General features: G+C 40.2%; 3 protein-coding genes across 4 annotated transcripts in view; 1 reads left to right on the plus strand and 2 right to left on the minus strand.

Moving 5' to 3' along the window:
• LOC309383717 (lysozyme C, milk isozyme-like) overlaps positions 1-14,863 on the plus strand; it is a 58,579-nt gene extending 43,716 nt beyond the window's left edge. The window contains exons 1-4 of one of the 2 annotated variants that reach the window (XM_081936552.1): positions 11,821-11,990; positions 12,771-12,932; positions 13,568-13,646; positions 14,581-14,800. In XM_081936552.1, the coding sequence (XP_081792678.1) occupies positions 11,855-11,990; positions 12,771-12,932; positions 13,568-13,646; positions 14,581-14,644 (441 nt within the window). In that variant the 5' untranslated portion in view covers positions 11,821-11,854 and the 3' untranslated portion in view covers positions 14,645-14,800. Of the gene's footprint in view, positions 1-11,820; positions 11,991-12,770; positions 12,933-13,567; positions 13,647-14,580 lie in introns of those variants that run through there. The other variant, XM_081936553.1, reaches the window with a different exon arrangement.
• Positions 14,864-16,681: 1,818 nt separating this feature from the next.
• Positions 16,682-20,489, minus strand: LOC309395624 (olfactory receptor 13H1-like; the record flags this gene model as incomplete). Its single annotated transcript, XM_081960045.1, has 3 exons — positions 16,682-17,632; positions 19,231-19,381; positions 20,437-20,489. 3 exons carry the CDS (start codon positions 20,487-20,489, stop codon positions 16,682-16,684), a joined length of 1,155 nt encoding a protein of 384 aa, XP_081816171.1.
• Positions 20,490-22,026: 1,537 nt separating this feature from the next.
• LOC309395693 (olfactory receptor 13H1-like) lies at positions 22,027-22,959 on the minus strand (the record flags this gene model as incomplete). Its single annotated transcript, XM_081960162.1, has 1 exon — positions 22,027-22,959. The coding sequence occupies one exon, from the start codon at positions 22,957-22,959 to the stop codon at positions 22,027-22,029; it is 933 nt and encodes a 310-aa protein (XP_081816288.1).
• Positions 22,960-24,331: the final 1,372 nt, after the last annotated feature.

A 24,331-nucleotide genomic window follows, 5' to 3' on the forward strand; every position in this document is an offset into this window, starting at 1 on the left:
AGAGAGAGAGAGAGAGAGAGAGAGAGAGAGAGAGAGCACGTGAAGAGAAAAGAATGAAAATTAAAGAAATTGGAACCAGAAAAAATATATGATCTCTGACCTTCATTGTAATGGTTATAAGCAAACTCACTGTCCTTCCTACCACTTGCTAAACCCTTTCAGCCTTTTCTTCAATTCCATTTTGAACTGTCAGATCTGGAAATCATCATTTCACTTCTTTTCATTTTTAGCAAAAAATCCATAAAAGGTTTCCAGTCTCTGTTAAAATTACTTGAATACCTGAAGAAACAGATCCGTTCTGCCAGTTCGGCTGGTTTCGCAGTCTATCCCTCCATTGTGGTATCTTAGTATTTCTCTATTGTTGTGCATATAATATTCTTTCTCTGTAGTTACCATATTTAAAATCACTTTTCCACAACTCTTTTCTAATTGGCTATCCATATGTCCCAAATAAAAAGAGTGTTGAGTTCTCAATATTAATCTTCAAAATTCTTTGCACAATTCTTTAGTAGAAGTACCTTTATATGTGTTTGATCATTTCTCTGATATCATATGCCAAGCAATCCATCATTTCATAATCCTTCTCTTTTAAATTAGAACATAATTGGAATTTTATCCCATTTAACCACATTCTCTCCCTCTGATTCATTTGTGTATTATAACCAAAATTCTAATTCCACTGCAGTCAATTGTCCTCTAGACTTCATCTCAAATTTTCCAACCTTTTGTACTAATACATCTTCATATGTTAACCATTTAACCTTCACCTAATGTTCCTCTTTCCTATAAAATGCTGTCTGCTCTAAGAGCAGTAAAGGTATTTTTGGATCCAACCTGGGCTTGCATTTATTCCATATCCTTAGTATCGCAACACAAAGGTCTTTTTCTCACTAATATCACCATGATTGCAAGACACTTAATTTGATTCAATCCAATTTGATTCAAGATAAAAATGAATTAATGGACCAATATTGTATTTCAGAAAGCTTTTAATAAAGCATCCTTTTAAGAATTGCCAAATCCTAGGACTCAACCCAGAAATGGCATTCTGGTCCAGGTGAGCATGTCTCTGCTCTGTTGGACAAATGGCAGCTTTGGATTCTAGAAGATGTCTTCTGTAGCCGGTTCACTCCTGGACTGGAAAAGGAGCGACATGGACTCACCCTGAAGTTCCTTAGATGGTTCTGCCTAGTTGGGGGGTCAGGGTGTGTGTGGCAGATTAAGTGAATTTCATCTCTCTGGTAATCTCAACTGAAGGAGAAGGGTCCCATCCTGTCTGACCAAACTTTGTTCTCAAAATGCTTTTAATAAAGCATCCTGTTAAGAATTGCCAAATCCTAGAAGGTGTCAGTTCATTATACACCCACACCAGGTATTCCTTTATGAACAGAAAGGGCATAATTAGAGCCTCGTTCCCTTTGTCTCTCTCCCACTTTCTGTGTCTTCAGGGCAGGGGTGGGTTCTTGCCAGTTCTTCTTTTTTTTTTTTTTTTGAACAAAAATTTTATTGGTTTTACAAAATTTTCAGGAAAAAGGGTAGTGGAAAGGGGTACAAATTATGGCAGCTACATTGTGAGAGAATGGCACCCCCACCCCGACTCTCATAGTTTTCACTTGTTAATACATTGATACATTAGGTAAAATACTACTTAGCAAAAAGTTTTGACAGCATATTTTACCTTATATCTTCCAGTATTTTCAATCTATTATATATCCAACAGAAAAATTCCCTGTATCAGCAATTGCAATGTTTTTCTAGCTCACTTTTGTGATCTAAGTTTTCTCGATGTTGCCTCTTCCCCCCCTCCCACCAGCAAGGCTCCAGCACCTCCCTTGTCCTGCGTGTCCTGTGTAATATCAACAGCTTTATCTAGGAGAGCATTGTTTTTTTCCATGAAGGCCTCCGCCTCCATGATTGTATTAATTCTAACTCTGCCACTCTCCCAAAATATCAACATCCCTTCTGGTAGAAGCCATCGAAACCAAACCCCTTTTTCAAATAGTTTTTTCACTAAAAACGAATATTTTTTTCTTTTATCTCTGACTTTCTTTGGGATTTGTTTCAAGATGACTATCTCTCTCTCCTTGTATTTTAACGTTTGCCCCCTTTGCGCACTCAGAATCTCATCTCTTGTAATCTTTCTAAGAAATTTAATATCAACCTCTCTTGGAACATTATGTGTTCTAGCATAGGCTGAATTGACTCTATAGATCAGGTCAATTTCCCACCCCAACTGCTGTTTGTCTTTTTTGATGTATTCAGCAAGTAAGTTTGTCATTATCTCCCTCAAATCTTCATTGTCAGCCTCAATTACATTTTGAAATCTAAGGAAAAAAGACATCCTTTCAAATTCTATTTTTAACTGGTGGTTCTCAAGTTCTTGGTTTCCTCCCTGGACCCCCCTCACCTCCCTTCTCATCTCAGCCATCCTCTCCTCCAAAAGTTCCAGTCTCTGTGAGTTTTGGGCCATTCGGTTTTGGTTCTCTCTGAGTTGTTCATTCATTTCTTTCAGTTGATTTTTCAATTCCTCCTGCCCCTTTAAAATCTTTTGAAGCATCTGCTAGGTTAGGTCCTCCTCAGGAGGTTTTTGTAGTAAAGATGTTAATGTCTGTTCATTGGCTAGAAGGATCATATCTTTTAGCCAAAGCTTCCAGTAAGTTTTCAGTAAAATTTCCAGTAAAAAGACTCACTGGCCAGTAAGTGCATCTCTTTAGGAGAAGTGATTTCAGAATTTATATTGATTCAGATTGTGTAAATTCAGCCAGGTCAACATGCAAACTGGAAGAAATCCCAGAGTTCAGTTCCAGTCTTGTTTTCCCACCTTGCTTGTGTTATGGCCTCCGATAATCAATAGGGAGGAATAGAAGAACCAATTAGCTTATGTTATCATGACCTGTGCTTATGCCATTTTTTGTTGTTATTATTCTTTGTTCCAATGGGCATGTATGGATGCTTCATAAAAGTAAAAATTTGGTATTGACAAAAAGAACTTTCCCCCCCAGATTTCTGAAAAAAGAATAATTGAGTGGATGGAGGGAATTTCTCTGTTTTTATGTGATTTTTTTTCATTAAATGTTTTACTTATATAAAAGACAAATATAAAAATATGAGAGAGAGAGAGAGAGAGAGAGAGAGAGAGAGAGAGAAAGGGAAGAGAGAGAGAGAGAGAGAGAGAGAGAGAGAGAGAGAGAGAGAGAGAGAGAGAGAGAGAGAGAGAGAGAGCACGTGAAGAGAAAAGAATGAAAATTAAAGAAATTGGAACCAGAAAAAATAAATGATCTCTGACCTTCATTGTAATGGTTATAAGCAAACTCACTGTCCTTCCTACCACTTGCTAAACCCTTTCAGCCTTTTCTTCAATTCCATTTTGAACTGTCAGATCTGGAAATCATCATTTCACTTCTTTTCATTTTTAGCAAAAAATCCATAAAAGGTTTCCAGTCTCTGTTAAAATTACTTGAATTCCTGAAGAAACAGATCCGTTCTGCCAGTTCGGCTGGTTTCGCAGTCTATCCCTCCATTGTGGTATCTTAGTATTTCTCTATTGTTGTGCATATAATATTCTTTCTCTGTAGTTACCATATTTAAAAACACTTTTCCACAACTCTTTTCTAATTGGCTATCCATATGTCCCAAATAAAAAGAGTGTTGAGTTCTCAATATTAATCTTCAAAATTCTTTGCACAATTCTTTAGTAGAAGTACCTTTATATGTGTTTGATCATTTCTCTGATATCATATGCCAAGCAATCCATCATTTCATAATCCTTCTCTTTTAAATTAGAACATAATTGGAATTTTATCCCATTTTACCACATTCTCTCCCTCTGATTTATCTGTATATTATAACCAAAATTCTAATTCCACTGCAGTCAATTGTCCTCTATCTCAAATTTTCCAACCTTTTGTACTAATACATCTTCATATGTTAACCATTTAACCTTCACCTGATGTTTCTCTTTCCTATAAAATGCTGTCTGCTCTAAGAGCAGTAAAGGTATTTTTGGATACAACCTGGGCTTGCATTTATTCCATATCCTTAGTATCGCAACACAAAGGTCTTTTTCGCACTAATATCACCATGATTGCAAAACACTTAATTCAATTCAATTCAATCCAATTTGATTCAAGATAAAAATGAATTAACGGACCAATATTGTATTTCAGAAAGCTTTTAATAAAGCATCCTTCTAAGAATTGCCAAATCCTAGGACTCAACCCAGAAATGGCATTCTGGTCCAGGTGAGCATGTCTCTGCTCTGTTGGACAAATGGCAGCTTTGGATTCTAGAAGCAGGCTTCTGTAGCTGGTTCACTCCTGGACTGGAAAAGGAGCGACATGGACTCACCCTGAAGTTCCTTAGATGGTTGTGCCTAGTTGGGGGGGTCAGGGTGTGTGTGGCAGATTAAGTGAATTTCATCTCTCTGGTAATCTCAATTGAAGAAGAAAGGTCCCATCCTGTCTGACCAAACTTTGTTCTCAAAATGCTTTTAATAAAGCATCCTGTTAAGAATTGCCAAATCCTAGAAGGTGTCAATTCATTATACACCCACACCAGGTATTCCTTTATGAACAGAAAGGGCATAATTAGAGCCTCATTCCCTTTGTCTCTCTCCCACTTTCTGTGCCTTCAGGGCAGGGGTGGGTTCCTGCCAGTTCTAACCTTTTCTGTAGAAGAGGTTCCACAAATCTACTCTGCCATTTAGAACCGGTTCCAGCTTCCTCCCTTTGCCCATCTGCACCACGCTTGCCCCACCCACTGCTCATTGATTGGCTGGCTCACCAATTGCTCCACCCGCCTCTAAGAATCCTATCTAAACCTTAAAGTCTTAAATCTGTCAAGTTTGAACATCCCTGGAGTTTTTTTCTAAAGGGTTAGGTGTGCAAGGGTCTTGTAACTTGACAGCTTTAAGACTTGCACACTTCAATGCCAGAGTTCCTGAGCCAACATGACTGGAGGAGGAATTCCCGGAGTTGAAATCCACAAGTCACAAAGCTGTCAAGTTTGAACACCCCTGAGGTTTTTTTTTCTAAAGGGTTAGGTGTGCAAGGGTCTTGTAACTTGACAGCTTTAAGACTTGCAGACTTCAATGCCAGAGTTCCTGAGCCAACATGACTGGAGGAGGAATTCCTGGAGTTGAAATCCACAAGTCACAAAGCTGTCAAGTTTGAACACCCCTGAGCAGTGGTGGGTTCAAATTTTTTTAGAACCTATTCCGTAGGTGTGGCCTATTTTGTGGGCGTGGCTTAGTGGTCATGTGACCGGGTGGGAGTGACCAACTTGTAAATGTGGTGAAACTCATTTAACAATGCTCTTGCTTAGGAACCAAAATTTTGGGCTCAATTGTGATCATAAGTTCTCTTCTTTTTCTTTCTTTCTTTTTCTTTCTTCCTTCCTTCTTCCTTTCTTTCTTGTGTCTCTCTCTCCCTCTTTCTTTCCTTCCTTCCTTTCTTTCCTTCCTTCCTTCCTTTCTTGTGTCTCTCTCTCCCTCTTCCTTTCTTCCTCCCTTCTTCTTTCTTTCTTTTGTCTCTCTCCCCCACTTACTTTCTTTCTTCATTCCTCTTTGTGCCTCTCTTTCCCTCTTTCTTTCTTTCCTTTCTCTTCCTCTGTCTTCCTTCCTTCCTTCCTTCTTTCTTTCTTGTCTCTCTCCCCCACTTATTTCCTCCCTCCTCCCTTCCTTCCCTCCATCCTTCTTGTGTCTCTCTCTCCAAGGTTCTTTCTTTCTCTTTCCTTCTTTCTCTTTCTTTCTCTCTTTCTCTTTCTATCTTTGTCTCTCTCTCTCTTTCTCTCTCTCTCCCTTCCTTCCTTTCTCTCTTACTCTTTCTTTCTCACTCTCCCCCCCCCTCACACACACATACCTTCCAGTTGGCGAAAATTTCTGTTTTGCCAGCTGGGAGGCTGGCAAAGAAGCCTCCTTTTGCCTGCCGCCCGTGGCACTTCACTTGCTGCAACTCGGACAATGGAGAGGTGGGAGTAGCGCTGTCCGGGTTTGAGGAACGGATGTTCCTTCTGCTCAGCTTACGCACTTGAAAAGACCCCGCGGTTCCACATCCACAGCTGATCCCTTCTTGGCCAAAAGGGTGCCTTTTCGGTCCCAGCTGGGCGTCTGGAAGAGAGTGGCTAAAGTGGCTTCTCTCTCCTCCTCCTGCAGCCGAAGGAAAAGCCCCGGGGAGACGGGCTCTGCGCGCTGCAGCCCGGCAGAGCACCGCGTGGAGCCCGTCTCCCCGGGGCTTTTCCTTCGGCTGGTAGGAGGAGGAGAGAGAAGCCGCTTCGGCCAACTTGTGTAAGATAAGACAGGCAGGCGGGTGGGCATGCCTTCTACGTTTTCTCCGGCAGAGTCACGCGCCCACCCGCCTGCCTGTCTTATCTTACACAAGTTGGCCGAAGCGGCTTCTCCCTCCTCCTCCTGCCAGCCAAAGGAAAAGCCCCGGGGAGATGGGCTCCATGCGCTGCTCTGCAGGGCTGTCACAGCCGATCCTCCGCTGACCCCTAAAGAAGAAGCGGTGGTGGATCCTCTTCTATAGGGGTTAGCAGAGGATCGGCTGCGGCAGTGACAGCCTGGCAGAGCAGCGCATGGAGCCCGTCTCCCCGGGGCTTTTCCTTCGGCTGGCAGGAGGAGGAGAGAGAAGCCGCTTTGGCCAACTTGTGTAAGATAAGACAGGCAGGCGGGTGGGCGCGTGACTCTGCCGGAGAAAACGTAGAAGGCGCGGAATCAGCTCTGCCTGGAGGCAAAAAGCTTGGACCTCCCCCCACGCACCCATCAGCCAAAACCTCCCCGGAGGCTTCGGCTGGTGGGCAAGCAGGGGTGGTGGTGGCTCCGAGCCTTCTCGCCTTCAGACAGAGCTGATTCTGCACCTTCTATGTTGTCCTGGGCATGCGCCCACCAGCTTGCCTGTCTTGTCTTACACAAGTTGGCCAGCTGAAGCCTCCCGCCTTTCCTGAGCAGCTGGCAGCTGCAAGAGGCGCGAAGGGGAGGCAGGTAGGGTTTGCAACCCGAAGGCTGGCATTTTGTCTCTGCAGCGTGAACTAGCTTGGGCGCGACTGGAGAAGCTTCCTCAGTGGAGCTCCTGAAAGGGACGCAGGCTGCCACCGCTCCACTGAAGACATTTCTGAGAAGAGAAACTTCTCCGGTTGCACCCAAGCTGGTGGAGCACAGGCAAGCGCCGTCCCGTGACAGGGGCGGGGCAGGAAACTTACTTCCGGGTTCATTGGCCAACCGGATCGCGTGATCCGGTGCGATCCGGCAGAAACCCACCACTGCCCCTGAGGTTTTTTTTTCTAAAGGGTTAGGTGTGCAAGGGTCTTGTAACTTTACAGCTTTAAGACCTGCGTGCTTCAAATGCCAGAATTTCTGAGCCAACATTTTGGTTGCTAAGCAAGAGCATTGTTAAGTGGGTTTCACCACATTTTACAAGTTGGCCACGCCCACCCAGTCACATGACTGCCAAGCCACTCCAAGTTGGTCATATGGCTGGCAAGCCACTCCCACCCGGTCACATGGCTGGCAAGTGACTCCCACAAAACAGGCCACACCTTCAGAAGAGGTTCTAAAAAAATTGAAACCCACCACTGCTTCAGGGAGGGTTGATATGGAAAGCAAAGCAGGGAATAAAATATAGTTCTCTCAGTTGTTTCAGTGTGTTTCGTTTCTCTACAAACTTCTCCTAACAAAAGAAATATACACTGAAACCACAGTTGCAATTCAAACAAACAAACAAACAGAAAACTAAAATAAGCAATGGGTCCCCAAAGAGGAATGTCTATTGGATGGGACTGAGAAAAATAAAGATGTCAGAAGCCACCACACAATGAAAACAAAGTTCCTTTTTATGTGCAAGACATATAAAATGGTTGGGGCTTCAATCACACAGTTGCAACCCTCACTTCTACAATTTTGGTACCCCTCATGCAGGCTCCCTTGACCCAGGATCTTACAGGTTACAAAAAAATGCTTCTCCCCGATTTTGGTTGTGTTCGATCTTTAAATTAAATTTCCGTTAAAATTGTGCTTTTGTTTCCCTTTGGCTTTTGCCCTTTCCATTTTTAAAATAAATTATAATAAACCATTAAAAAATGCTATACTCAATACTTTTAAATAAAACAATTTTAAAAAATTCTATACACAATAAATAAAATATTCTTTAAAAAATCATTAAAAGCATAAAAGAAAAAAAAACACAAGTCACTTACCAGGAGGCAGAACCAGCTGCTCTCTGATGTGATGGATGCAGCAGGGAGAAGGGCAGGCAGGCGACAAGGCAGCAGGTAAGCTGGACTGAAGGGACAAGGGACAACTGGGTCAGCTAGGCCCACCGCCGGGCAGGCTTAGCCAGCTAGATGAGGCTGGGGACTGGGGTGGGGTTGCGGGGTAGCAGGAAACCCCCTTTCAGCCATGTGGCATACGCCAGCCCGCAGCTTTCCCAAAGGAGGGAAGGCCTTCCCTCGCGAAAGCCGTGGGCTGGCATACCCTAGCCTCTTGCCGCCACTGCTCCACCTCATGCTTAATAGCTTACCTGAGGGAAGCAGCAAGAGCAGCAGGGAAGGCAAAGCGAAGCAAAGTGAGGATCCGATCAGCTAGCGCAATGCGACACCTGCTCGGAAAAGGACTCTTTTCAAAAGAGAAGGACTCTTTTCAAAAGAGAAGGACTCTTTTCAAAAGAGGAAAGTAGGCTCTTGGCGCCATGCTTTTAAATGGGTGTTAGGAGCGGGCGGAGTGACTCCAGCCCGCTCACTGATTGGCTAGCTTAGTGCGGACCAGCGGGGGAGTGAGAGACGAGCGGCGAGCGGATGGGCAGGGGTGAGTGAATGACAGGCCGGGGCAGGCGTTCCAGTACCAGTCTACTGGTGGAATGGGTTCTAACTGGCACGGTAAATTTCTGGAACCTCTTCTACCGAACTGGTTAGAACCAGCAGGAACCTACCCCTGGTCCCATACTGTCCCACCAAACTTTGTTCTAAAAAAGCTTTTAATAAAGCATCCTGTTAGACAACTTCCGGCAGCCGAAAGCGACGGACATGTGCGTCCGCCTTTTCGCTGTCCCGGTGGGCTCCCCTGAATCCTAGGGGGAGCACAGGGTGCCTTGGAGGGGTGCCATGCCATAGGGGCGGCTTGCTGGGACCCCCTGGAGCGGCAGCAGCCGCAGGGGGTCTCCAGCTTTGCCCCAGGAGCTGGGAAGCATAGGGGGTATGCGGAATGCCACCGCGCACTTCGCCAAACGCAGCCTGGAAGGAAATGACATTTGAAAGATACAGCTGAAGCACGGAGAGGTGAGAGGTCTCCCCAGGTCTTCTATTGTTTCTACTCTATTGATTGATCTGCAGGGTTTTTTTTTCTTGGGACTCTGTTTCAACTTTTGGAGGAGTTAAGATTGGAGGGGGGATTTCCACCCCCCTTGGAAAAGCAGCACTTGGAAAATCTCTCCCTTTTATGGGAGAGAGAGAAAGTCTAAAATTACTTTCACTTCCCTTAAATAATAGGAAAAAATTTTCTCTTCTGACTACAACTGCGAGAGAAAGGATGACTGAACTGATTCTTCTCTAAACTATGTATGGGAATTTTGATCTTGTTGTTTTCTGACCACCTGTACTGGCTGAGCCAATATGGCCAACTTCCTCCTTCTTCTTTGTCTTTGTGAATGAGACTCCTCCCTTGGAAAACTTTGTGGCTTTGAACTAACTTCCACCCCAGAGATCTCCAGGAGCCTCTTCAAATATGTTTTTCCCCTGGATTTGGAATAATTTGACCCATCTATCTGCTTTAGTTTTGTATCAGAGGATTTATTCTCTTTTGGATTTGTTTGCCTGGTGATCTCTACCTGCTGTGCTCTCCTACAGACACCATCTCTTTGTACAGAACAATAACTATCTCTGAGCTTCATGATGGGTCCAAAGAAATTACAGCCTGGTAAGGTCTCATCGGCCACGACATCTTCTACGTCAATCCTGATTGCTCACCAGTCACAATTGGGGTCCTTTTTACAACCTAAAGCCCCTGAAGAGAGTGCAAAGGATTTGTCTATCCAACAGATGCTTCAATCTATCTTAAAGGGACAGGATGAAATGAAAAAACAACTGCAGGACTTAAATGATCAGCTCAGAGAAACAAAACAACAAACCATAAGGAATGAACAGAGGATTGGTGTACTGGAGGAGGGTGCGGTTGGGATGAGGGACGAGATGAAGACAATCCAAAGGGAGAATGCAGAATTTGATAACCACATGATAAAAATGGAATTTGAAAGGATGTCTTTTTTCCTTAGGTTCCAAAACTTGCCAGAAGTTGAGAATGAAGTTCTTAAGGAGATTATGACCACAATACTAGCAGAATACATCAATAGAGATAAACAACAGCTTATTGACCTGATCTATAGGATTAATTCAGCTTATGCAAGAACACATAATGTTCCAAGGGAAGTTCATGTTAAATTTCTTAGAAAGACTACAAGAGATGAGGTTCTAGGAGCTCAAAGGGGAGCACCACTAAAATACAAGGATAAAGAAATAACCATTCTTAAACAGATCCCAAAGAAAGTAAGAGATAAGAGGAGGAAATATTCCTTCTTAGCAAAAAAAAATATAATAATGGGATCTGGTCTAGGTGGCTGTTACCACAAGGCATGTTGATTTTCTGGGAGGGCAGTAGAATTAGAATCAACACAGTGGTGGAAGCGGAGGCTTTCACTAAAAAAACACAGTGCTCTCCTAGGCGAAATGGGGGATGTTACACAAGAAACAAGGGAGGGAGGGGCTGACGCTCTGCCAGTGGATGGGAGGGAGGATGCGACAACTAGAAGACTCAGATCACAAAAGTGATTTGAAACATTATTGCAATTGTTGTTACAATGTACCTTTATGGAAGTGATACAAAACAAAATGATTGAAACATACTGATGATTTTGTGTAAAACTTAAAACTGCTAATACTTATGCAAATGTTGATTTTTTTTTTTGTTCATGTTTGTAAAAGTTGCGAGACTTGGGGGGGCTGCTTCCCCCCCCCCGCACGATGTAGCTGTCAAAATGTTCTATAACCTTTTAACCCTCTTTCCCTGTAAAATTTGTAAAATCAATAAAATTTCCAAAAAAAATAAAGCATCCTGTTAAGAGTTGCCGAATCCTAGAAGATGTGAATTCATTACACATCCATGTCAGGTATTCCCAAATGAACAGAAAGGACAAAATTAGAGCCTCATTCCCACCTTTCTCTCCCTTTGTCCCTCTTCCACTTTCTGTGCCTTCAGGGAGGGTAAATATGGCAAGAAAAACAATAAATAAAATACAGTTCTCTCACTTGTTTCAGTCTGTCAATTTTCTCTACATACTAAACATAAAATATACACTGAAACCACAGTTGCAATTCAAACAAACAAACAAACGAACAGAAAAGTCAAATAAGCAATGGGCGCCCAAAGAGGAATATCTATGGGGTGGGATTGAGAAAAATAAAGATGTCGGAAGCCACCACACAATGAAAACCCAGTTCCTTTTTCAGGTGCAAGACACATAAAATGGTTGGGGCTTCAATCACACAGTTGCAACCCTCACTTCTACAATTTTGATACCCCTCATGCAGACTCCCTTGACCCAGGATCATACAGGTTATAAAAAATACTTCTGCCCCATTTTGGTTGCGTTTGATTTTTCAATTGAAATGACATTTAAAATTGTGTTTTTCTTTCCCTTTGGCTTTTGCCCTTTCAACTCTCTGCTGATCAGTGCATAATTACCTCAGGTTTCAGAATTATTGTTGCTACATACTTTGTTTACAATGTCTCCAGATGTGCCAATTTCTGTGACTATAAAATCCTGCAGCTATCCTGGAGAAGTAAGATATCATCTTACAAGAAGCCGCAGCAATGAAGGCATTAGTGCTCACCCTCCTCTTCCTCCTCATTGCAGCCAATGAAGGCAAAAGATTTTCCAGATGTGAACTGGCTTTACTTCTGAAACAAAGTGCCATGGACGGATATGAGGGTATCAGCTTGGAAAACTGTGAGTTTACTCTCTTTTTCCCCACCTTACCAAGACCCAGGTTTGCAAGAGGGATCCTAAATGGGGCAATTTATTTCCAGAAAATTTTATCCAGCCCACTCAGTGATTAAAAAGCTCTGTTCTATATTCTTAGAATAAGAAAATACCCCTTTTCCCCATCACAACTGAGGAGATATCATGTTTCATCCTGAACTCTAGAATCGGAAATGGCTGGATTGGGAAACCTGCATTAGCACTCTGACTTTAATTAGGGTGATTGATCTCCAGCCTGTCATCTGTTTCGGGCAAGAGCAGAAGTGGGATTTGCTTAGAACGCTGCATTGCCTATTAACAATAATTGGCTTAACTAATATAGACAGTTTACAAATAGGCTGCTATGAGCATCCTCTCAAAGGTTAAGTTCTGCCAGATTCCCCCAAAACATTTCAATTCCAGATATGGTTAAAGAAAGTTTTCCATAGGAGCAGCAGTGCAAAAGATCCACAATCGACAAATATCTCTTCCCTGGAAGGCCTAGATAAAAAAAGAGATAAAGAAGAGGGGGGGCTTTAAATGCCATTAACAACCCCAGGAATATCTTGGAGACAACAATCAGGCTTAGTCCAAATTCTCCTGAAGGTTTCCAAAATGTATTGAACTTCTTGGCTCCTTCCTTGATTGGGGAAAGAATGGAAAGATAGTTAAATATTCTGTTTTAAATGTTCTGTGTGAGAAACAAGGACAGCTTTTTCATTTACAACATAGTCCTTTTTTAGCCCTTTTCCATTTGCTTTCTTCCAGGGATCTGTATGGTTGCTCATGAGAGCAGCTTTGACACCCAAGCCGTGAGTAGTATAAACAGCAATGGCAGTCGCGACTATGGGATTTTCCAGATAAACAGCCGCTATTGGTGCAACAATAACCGGGGCCGTACATCTAATGGCTGCAATAAGCCTTGTAGTGGTAAGATATGTAGGGTAGAAGAGATATAATCTTGATAAAGGAATGCTCTATTCTTATTATTGTGGTCTATGACAATGAAGTAGTATAGATTCCCACAATCCATGTAGTGTTTGCTTCCTGACCTGATCTACTACCAAGGGCTGACACCTATTTCATTCGAAAAGCAAAAAAGTGAAATGTCCCAAATAACTCAATTGAAAATTTTGTAGGGAAATTCTAAACCTTCTCCTTTATTGTCCAATTGCACCCATCACTTCATGAAGGTTTGTGTTTAATCATCCTGCCACACAAAATTGTTACGAGTTCCTACTTGGGTCATAATTTGTAATAGTACCTAGACATATTGTTCTTTGTTGACCTGTTATCCTTCCTCAATCTGCTCCTCACAAGTTGTCTACCTTCCCCTACAAAGACATATCTGACTTTGTGCCTCCACACCACCCAATCCAGTGTGGTCTGAGTTTTAATGAGCACCAGACTCGTATTTGATGAGGTCCTAGTGTCCCACATGGCTCAATATTCTCACAATCTCTCTTACTTTTTTTTTTGCTTTATACAATAATTGTATGCAAATGTTTGAAAATAACGTTGAAACATCTGGGATGGGACATATTTTTATTTGCTTCTCCCATCAGATTTCACAAATGATGACATCACAGATGATATTGCTTGTGCTAAGAGAATTGTGCGTGATCCCAATGGGATGTATGCCTGGTGAGTCCATCTCTCATTAACATCTTTCTACTTGTAGCATTCAGTAGCAAATCAACTATTGCTCATGAAAAATAATTACCTTTCTTTAGATTATTGTACAACTTTAACAATCGTGGAGAAAAATACTTTCAGAATATGACACACTGTATTTTTATTGCTATACTTCCATTCTGGATGCTTTAGAATAGGGGTTTAACAGCCTTTTGAATTTGGGTTTAATGGTCTTTTAAATCACAGTTTGAAAGTAGATTAAAAGGAGATTAAAGGTGGGTAATTGGCACACAGATTAGCAGGGTGAATGTTGAGGCCTATTTTTATGGGCTGGAAAATTTCTTCCCATAATTTGACATCCATTAACCAGTTTTTGTTTGCTGGTTATTTATACATCTTTTTAAACACCATTGAGGTTTAACACCAGTTGGGACAGGCAGGAAAAGAATTTGGCAAATGGCCTTTTAAACACCAGGATTCTGATCCCAAGACTTAGACTTATATACCACTTCATAGTCCTTTACAGCACTCTCTAAACCGTTTATAGAGTTAGAAAATTGCCCCCAACAACCTGGGTTCTCATTTTACTGACCTCAGAAGGATAGAAGGCTGAGTCAACCTTGGTTTTGGGAAGGATTTTGTGAGCCTCTGGTGCCCCCACATACTTTAAGTCTCTTCAATCCTAACAAGGATTCTTGCAAGATTATGTGGGAGTCCAAACTATCTATTGGTCAGTGGCATATAGGCTTTATTATGAGAAATAGAAACTCGGAACTATTTTAGCTAAAACAATTATTTTCCTTTGATTTTAAGATGGGGGAAAGGACATTCAATGAAAAACTAGCTCCCTTGAAACTTCCTGAATCTCTTGAAGTAATCATCAAAGGAACAATCATGCATTTCCATTGTAGAAAGGAAAGCAATAATCTTATTTTACTCCTAGGTATGGCTGGAGCAGCAACTGCCAAGGAGATGTGTCAAGATGGACTCAGGGCTGCAACCTCTGAGAGTGATGATCCTGCATTTCACCTCCTCCTCCTGGGATGAAAACAATGCTATTTCTTATATAACTGCTTAACAACTTGATTCTATCCTTGTATTCCACAAGTTGGGATGAATGGATTTCTTTGCATATAAATGATGGTTTTTAAAAGGTTTCTGGGTGGGGAAGAGGAAATGAGTCTGCTTTTTCAAATCCTCAAAACCTGCTTTAATAAAATGTGTATTGTGTATTATTCCTTTCCCTGTTTCATGCTTTCTTTAAATTTTCTTTCATCCTTCATGATTCCTGCATAATTGAACAGGCTACAATCATTCCTCTGGCACAGCAGATCTATTCAAACACAAATGTTATAGGTTCAAAGCTTAACTTCACCTGACAGAGATCCTGATGCATCTCTTCATACAATATTTGTAAACTTTCTTTAAATTCTTATTTATAAGGTGACCAACTTTTTTACAATGAAAAGGAGGACAAAACACGTTCTATTGTCCAAAATGCTAAGGTGACCAACTTTTTTACAATGAAAAGGAGGACAAATAAATTGGAAAAAATATATCGTAAATAAAAGAAATATTTTATTCATTGCAACAATAATACACTAAAATATGATATATGCATAATAAAAACATTTGCAACATTTTATATTGTAATTATGCTTACATGCCTGTTAATTATTATTTAAATGAGTACTTTTCCATTGAATTAATATTTTTTGTAAATGTATCATCTTCTAACAATATATTGGAAATATCTGAACAAGAAATATCCTTCATATTAAATTTTACAGCAAGTGCTGCAGCTAGAGTATCAGCATTCAATCTCGATTTCTCACTTGTCGAAAAATCATTGGCAATTGAAAAACACTCTTTCAACTGCTGCATTAGTTCCAGGGCAGCACAACGTAAATTGAACAAGTATAAATAAATGTTCACATGGAATATGTTCATTTTTGAAATGGCTGAAAATATCCACCCATCTTTTATCAATTTCAACATGTTGATTTTCCCATTGTATTAATTTTTCAGAATTTAAATATACATTCAGTCTTCTAATTTCTTCAAAGAGACAATTGTCGTCTATTTTAATGTCTAGCATTTCTTTAGATAAAAATTCAACACAAGATTCAATATCTGTTCAATAAACTTGCGATGAAGTAAAAAAACCCATTAAAAACTGTTTAATAAAATACGTCACATAACGCGCAACAGATTAGCCTTCAAATATCGAAAAGGAGGACATGTAGGAGGACACTTTTCGAGGGAGGACAGAACTTACAAAAGAAGGACTGTCCTCCCTAAAGGAGGACGGTTGGTCACCTTATTATTTATTTATTTGTATCCCACCCTTATTATTTTGACAAATAACTCAAGACAGCACACATATCCAACACAACATCCCTCTCCTATTACCCCACAACAACCCTGTGAGGTAGGTAGAGCTGAGAGAGAGTGACTGACCCAAACCCACCCAGATGGCTTTCATGGCTATGACAGGATTTGAACTCACAGTCTCCTTCTTTCTAGCCTGGTGCCTTAATTGTGAGACTAAACTGGCTATGCATAAAAATGCCAGGCTCGAAATCAAGAATGACACAAGGTAATTTTTGCCAGCGAGTTTTTTAATATTCACACCTACGGACAAAATCTTTCCTATTAAAAATGCTACTGTCAGCTTCTACAACTTAGTCTGCAAACTATTAGGGAGCGGCTGTCTTCACCCATTTTTCTCTCATACAAAATATCTGGATTGAATCACCTTTTATTCCTATGAAATACACCCCCCTCCCTCTCCAGAATCCACCTCATTATATTCCAGCACAGGTATTTTGCTTAGAAAATCAAGGATCAATTTATTAATGGATGGCTTATCTGTGAACTCATATGGGATAACAAATCTTTTTTTAAAAAAGTATTACTATATATACAATAAGCTGAAACAGTGGTGTTTTTAGGAGTGTATTTTGGCACCTATTAACCTAAAAGGTTAATAGAGATTGTCAGCAGTAAAAACCTACATGGGACATGGTGAGCATACATGTACATTATATCAAGATTTTTCTTTGAACCAGCTTCCAAAATGCCCCCTTGACATCCTTGTTTCTCAGGCTGTAGATCAGAGGATTGAGCATTGGAGTCAGAGCTCCGTATGCTAAGGATATGACCTTGTCCTTTTCAGAAATGGATTTCCCTTCAGGTCTCAAGTACATGATCATGATTGTTCCATAAAAGACACTGACCACAGCAAGGTGAGAACTGCAAGTGGAGAAGGCTTTTCTGCGTCCCTGGGTAGAGCTGATACATCGTATTGCCAGGCCTATGCGGACGTATGTCACAACTATGAAGCCACAGGGAGGGAACAGCAGAAAGAAGCTGGAGATATGCATAAAGAGCTCACTGACTGTGTTGGAACAAGCCAGTTTGAGTAAAGATTGCAGCTCACATGCAAAATGGTTGATGGTGTGATGGCCACAGAAATCTGTCGGTTGCAAGAGCACATTGACCAGTGTCGTCATGAAGGCAAGGGACACTGACATGGCAACTAGATAAAAGCATAATTTCCAACTCATGATCTGCGTGTAGTATAACGGCTGGCATATAGCTGCCAAGCGATCATATGCCATGACTGCCAAAATAATGCACTCTGTTACAACCAGAAATAAGCCTATGTACATTTGGACCAAACATCTGGAGAAAGAAATTGTGGGCCTGTAGATGAAGCAGTTCACTAAAATCTCAGGAAGTGCATTGTTGGTAAGAATAAAGTCTACTGTGGAAAGGACACAAATGAAGAAATACATGGGAATATGAAGCCGGGAGTCAGCAATGATCAACGTGATGATGAGTCCATTGCCCAGAAAGCTAATGAGATACACCATCAAGAGGAACCAAAAGAGAATGATCTGAGCTCTGGGATATTCTGATAATCCAATCAGGGTGAATTTGGTCACCAGTGATTCATTTGAAGTTCCTATCCTATTTTCTCTCATTTTCTCCTGCAGGAAATAATGAATGGTGTGATAACTGAGTACATTCAATAGAGATGCAATACTTTCACTTTAAGGGTTTAGATTGCCATTTTCTGTATAGAGAAAATATAAATGCAATAAAAAGTGATTGAAAATTGCTCTGCACATCATGCTTAGATAGAATTTGTTTTAACCATGATTTATTAAATACAATTGTTGGATTCTCACATGGGTAGGTTCACACACTGCATTAAGGTACATGTTGTCTGCAAACTGCAATGAGAGCATAAACTGCTAAGCCAAAACTCAATAAGCTACACTCTGTCTCATAGCTACTGTAGGTATTCAGACCCAACCCCAGATAGAAAATGAAGAAATCCTTTTCCAAAAGTAATGAAAGCAGCAAACAGGCAGCTTCATCCGCATCCCTAATTTACCAGTAGGACAGTAGATACTGAACAAAAATGTCCTGAGTCAAATCATTACAAGCAATGAGGTAATGTTTAGATAACTCACAAAGCAAAGCAGAATCAAGAACACCATCCTTTCTTTTTTGGATTTGACAAAGCCCCCCCCCCCCCCCAAAAAAAAGAAGGAATGGCACGCAGGGTACGTTGTAAGCAAGTACGATTTGTTGCAGGGCATAATGTTGTTACTAAACATGAGGTATCACTATTAAGAGAGATATTTATTTTTCTTTGCTTTATTATAAAGAGGGCACTAATATTTTAACGATAATACTTTGGAATTATTGTTAGTTAAAGGATGATCAGAATTTCACTTAATGTCACCAATTCATTCATTGGGAGGGTGGAAAGATTGCAAAACAATTACGTTACTATTCAGAATAGAAAATAGGCTGATGCTATTATTAGGAAAAAACTAACAATACTAGATAGTCCATTCTCAAACTCTCCAGAACACTTGTTTTATGCTGTATTAAAATCCAAAGCAGATGTTATAAATCAAATTCTTGGCCTCTTTCTCATAAAAGGTTAAGATTGAGAATAAAGGTTGGTTAGAGAACTAAATCTCACAAAAGGAAAAACATTTTCAGAATGAAAGGTGAAGAGAGTAGTGAGAGAAGAGATGCTAGCAACAAGTCCAACCTTATCAGAAAGATAAGCATTAGAATAACCAGACCACAACACAATTCATTTCAGTCGCAGTTCCATTCTCATTCCTTTTTTTTTTTTTCGGCACCAATCTTCTTTTAATTAAAATTTACATCTAGACTTTCTTTTTCTGTCCCTTCTTCCCTTTTTGAATTAGCTTTGTTCAGATGGATAATTTAAAGGTCATTCACCCTATTTCTGTTTCATCATTTAGTGGGAAACATAAGACATAATACTGCTATATCTGTAGATGCGCATTGAAATACAGACACTCAAACAGTCCCCACCCACCCATAGATATGATGGAGTTTGACATATGCTCCTTGTGCTCACTTCATAGCAATTGCATGGGATTGCCACCAGGCAAAGCTCCTTCTGAAGACACGGCTTCAAAGTCTCCTGTCTGGATCAAGGACTCCATGATTTATTTTGCAAATACAAACAGAGAGCAACTTACCAAACTTAAATTATCTTCTGTATTTGTCTTTTTATCTCTGAAGTTTTGCTTACCCAGTGTTTTTCCAGTGATAAATGATCAAATATTTTTTTTATGTCTTCCAAAGTAATTGTGAAAAGAAAAGTGGAAAAAATGGTGCTGTTTGCTTTCAAAGAAACTGGGGATTTGGTGAAGTTTAGATCCAGATTTGTGGACTGAAGTTTTCTAGCATCATACAGTCATACTATCTTTGCATCGTGTATTTTTGCTAAGTGTAGTCTTCCTCATTGTGGTTGCTTTTACTTCTGAGCAACAGCTCCAAAAGGAAAACAAGCACTTAAAGGGGAAATATATTAGCAGTAGGATAGTGTCTTAGATCTGTTCTTTGCCTTGGCATTGAGAACAACACTGCCAGTTCCTTGAGGTAAAAGGGTTTTTTTTTCATTCTCATCTTTTCCCCAGTGGCTAATAAATGGCATTTCTGCTGGAAGAAGGCCGAGATAAAAGTCCAAGGATAGGTCTTTAATTGAATTTCAAGGGAATTTTCTTTAAGTTCCCATTAAGTTTAAAGTCGAATAGATAAATTATTTCATCATTTAAGTTCAACTATGGCATTATTTTCCAGAAATGCAGCTTTACAGCAAAACCAATGGTTTTTTTAGTTTCTCAGAGACTGACAACATTTATAACATAAAATGGCTGTAGAAGCCAGTGTTTTGGTGTGCTTCACAACCAAATTAGAATCCAGAGGTGGGATAATAGTTTAATGACCACATAGAATGGTGGTTGTCGCTCAGGAAGCTGGCAGAACCAATGGGAGACACACCTTTGTTGACATGGAATCCTTCATTTCAAATTCTTTACCCTTATTCACATCAATTTTCTCTTGGTAGAGTCTGAAGGTTGGATAGATGAGGGAAAACATCACTTACAGATCCACTGCTTAAAGCTATCCGCAGGGAGCCTCAGCCACAGATGGATGATGAAGTACAAGTAATAGCAGCATGTGGATATTTTCATTGGAAGTGGCTAATGGGCCATTCTCACTCAAGGGCAAGGAGTACTCTGGATGTGTCATAGGAGGTATACAAATAATGTAAAAGCTCTCAACACAATACTACTGTATAAATATTAAAATTGCCTTTTTATCTGTGTGTGTCTCCTTTTTCCTCCCTTTTCTTCTATTCCCAGGGTCTTTTAAATGAGAATGATTATAAAGCTACATTCTAATCTGGATTTCCAATACTAGACAGAGAACCAAAGCAGCTTGGAGACCATACTGGATGGCCCGTTTGTCATTTCTTTTTACTCTGAATGCCTCTGAATAAACCATCCCAATCTAGCTGCTTCACCATGTTCCCCTCCCATTCTAGAAGGAAGTCATGTTGCTCTAAATCTTGCTGCCCTTCAGTGTCCTGACCACTCATTTGGACCGGGTGTATGTTGTGCTGTTGACCTACAGTTTTAACATGCAATATTCTGAGGTTGAGATTGGGGGTCCTCAGGCTAAAATCTCAGCCCCACAAAACACAATCCATTACGTGAAAAGCCACCTCAGAGACCTCTGAACAGTTGCGTCCTATTTGAAATCCCAAATTTTGGAATTTGATTGCGAGCAATGTTCTGATCCATTTTAAAGGTATCCACTACAGTGGAGTAGCACAGAATTGCACTGATTTATATAAGTAGTTATGCAATTCAGAGATAGAGGTATTTTGTGTTGTTTTGAATCATTGAAATGAATCATGTTCTCCTGCCCTTCAAGTTCTACAATATCTTTCAGTTGCAGAGCAGAAGTCAAGAGCAAAAGTCTGGATGGGGAGGACTTTGCTGCTTCTCCAAACTACTCAAAATTTCTACTACCATTCTTCAGAACCTGTCAGAACTGACTGAATACCACCTCTAGTGGGGTGGGGCTTTGCACTGATTCATCTAGTGTGCCAATTGCATCCTTTCCTGAACTGCAAGGTCTCTCTCATGATAACTCATGCATTTGTCACTTCCCCCTTTGGATTGCTGCAATGCACTCTACGTGGGGCTGCCCTTGAAGGCCACCCAGAACTTCAAATGGTCAGAATTTTATTTATTTTATTTTACATTCCCCTTGACAAAATTCTAATATCTCACAATAAGTCAGCCATTTGTGTTCACTTATTATTATTTCTCATTTTTAAAATGCTTCTTGTGCTGAGAGCCACATAGATGTTTTGGGGCACAACATGGATTTCAATGTATTCCATTTTCTCAATATGGCATATCTAATAATTTTTAAAATCCACATTAACTTTGACTTTGCCGTATCACAAATATCCATGCCCCCATATCCCAGGTCGTATACCTCTTACTCTACAAACATCCTATTTCTCAGCAACACTTATCATCCAAACCAATGATTTGTTGTTGTATATCAACTAAACCCAATCCTCCTTTTTTCTTTGCATCTTGTAGCACCTTATATTTAACTTGCAGGTTTTTTTTCACTGCCACACATATTTAGATATGTAATTACATCACTGTTTAAATGGTGCACCAGATGTCAAAACAGGTATTGTCTGAACTTTATTAGATTTACAATGCTCTAATCAAGGAATCACCAAGAAAGAAACTAAATCCCTCCCAAAACTTGTAGAGCAAGCTACTATATATAAATAGGCAGAAGACCTCACTCTCAACTGCAAAAATGGGATATATTCTTGATTCTTGAGAGGGGAGATTTCACTGTTTTCAGCCAGATATGAGTTCTTTGTAGGTTATTGTTCCATGGCTGAAACAGTGATAAGGGAGGAAAGCTAATTTTTACTACCTACAATAATTACTGGTAGTTATGAATAACTGCCAGCTACAGGTGCCTCTGGGTAATAGGCAGAGATTTAATCTGATATCTTTTTTCCAACCAGTTTCCAAAAAGCTCCCTTCACATCCCTGTTTCTCAAGCTGTAAATTACAGGATTCAGCATAGGGGTCAGAGCACCATAGACTATAGATAGGATCTTTCCCTTGTCAGAAACAGATTCTTTTTCCGGCACCATGTACATTATGATGATTGTCCCGTAAAAGACGCTGACAACAGCAAGGTGTGAGCTGCAAGTGGAAAGGGCCTTTTTGTAACCCTGATTTGAGCGAATGTGCATTACAGCCCGGCCTATGCGGCCATATGTCACAACTATGAAGCCAAAGGGAGGGATTAAGAGAAAGAGGCTGGAAACATTCATCAAGACCTCACTGATATGTGAGTTGGAACAACCCAGTTTGACAAAAGATTGCAGCTCACAGACAAAATGGTTGATAACGCGATGGCCACAGAAGTCAGTGGGCTGCAAAAGCCCATTGATCAAGGTAAACGCGAAAGCAAGTGTCACAGATGTGGCTACCAGCAAAGTGCATAAGCTCCAACTCATGACCTGCATGTAGTGTAAGGGTTGGCATATAGCTGCAAAGCGATCATATGCCATGACTGCAAGGAGAACACACTCTGTTGAAACAAGCAGCAGACCAAGATACATTTGAAACAAACATCTGGAGAACGAGATAATGGGCCTGTAAATGAAGCAGTTGATGAGAACTTCAGGAACTACATTGTTGATGAGAATGAAGTCTATCAAGGAGAGGACACAAATAAAGAAATACATAGGAGTATGAAGTCGGTGGTCCATAATAATTAATACAATGATGAGTCCATTGCCAACAAAACTAACGAGGTACACCATCAACAAGAGCCAAAAGAAGATAACCTGGGCTCTGGGTTGGTCAGATAATCCAATTAAGATGAATACTACTGCCACTGTTTCATTTGTTGTTGCCATAGTAGCATTAGGTGTTCTCTGTCTCCTGTAAGGGGTGGGGATAAATAATTTTTGCAGGTGACTATAGAAGAAATTAAGATAATTGATAATCTTTAAAAGACGTGGGCATTTTCTTTATCTTTTTCTTTTTATTCAGTGGTTGCAAATAAATATTCAGTGATTACAAATAAATATGGCCATCAAACTCCCCATTATTCACAGTGAAGATAAAGTATGCATGTTATATATAAACTGTTATTAATTCATTGATAAAATACTCCAACAAAAAAAAAAACCTAAAACCACAAGGAAGTTATTTTATATATGTATTTATAGTACTTATTAGATAATGCTATTCATATTTTAGGGATGAGAATGTCTCTGTGTTAAAGAAAGTAGTGAGTGCAATAGATGCATATAATATAATACATGTTTAATTTAGGGTTTACTTTGGATCTGGGTAAAATATTCTAAGTTGTTCAGTAAAACTGTAGATCTATTGATCAATACAAGAAAGTAAAACTCCAATCTAGATCAATATTCCAGTCTGATCAACTCTTCGGTCTTAGTTAAATATGTTTCCTAATTAGAACAATTCTGAAGAGTAATAAGAGAGAAATATATTCTGAAAACATAGCTCAGGCTCAGTCTGGGTTGGACTGAGAACATAAGATAAGCAGATTCTGATAGTATTTGGATAGGAGACATCTGAAAAATCACTGAGCTTGAGACTGGACTGGAGTGCAATAAAAAAACCAGAGAAAACTGGTGACAAATATTCATGGACACATGAGGCCATAATGAGTCAGGCTTCACCCACTTATAATTATTGCCTTAAGCTTCATAGACCCATGAAATTGGATACCAGGTGGATGCCTTAACGGGGGTCATCTATGGTATACATTTACCATACAGTATATTTCAAGAAAGCGCATCATAATCATTTCACGGTTTTGAAGTGATAAATGTGTGATAATGTGAGAGTGATAAATCACAATTTCTATGACCTGAATTGAAGCTAAAAATCATTGCGTCACGGAGTTTAGGGGTACAAATGTGGGTGGTTCCTGGCCTGTAGAACCTTGGAAGGACAAATGCTATGGAATCAACTCAATATTTATTCTTCCATTAAAAAAAAAATCTACAGTGGAGTCAAACTGAGGGATGCTCTCACTCTGTAAAATATATGAAGTGAAGCAAGGAGTGATTTGAAGCATCCTGCATTAGCCTTACCACCATGACATATTGTATATTTGTATGACAATTTCTACAAGCTGTAGAAAACTGTTGACTCTGCAAAGGGCCCCCTCTTACTTATCCTTTCAGACCCCAAATCTGGATCTTAACTCTGGTCTTATCATTTTTTCCCAAATAGTTTTAATTTTAAAAAAAT

This window comes from Natrix helvetica (assembly GCF_964273705.1).
Source record: "Natrix helvetica genome assembly, chromosome: 1".
NCBI classification, from domain to species: domain Eukaryota; kingdom Metazoa; phylum Chordata; class Lepidosauria; order Squamata; family Natricidae; genus Natrix; species Natrix helvetica.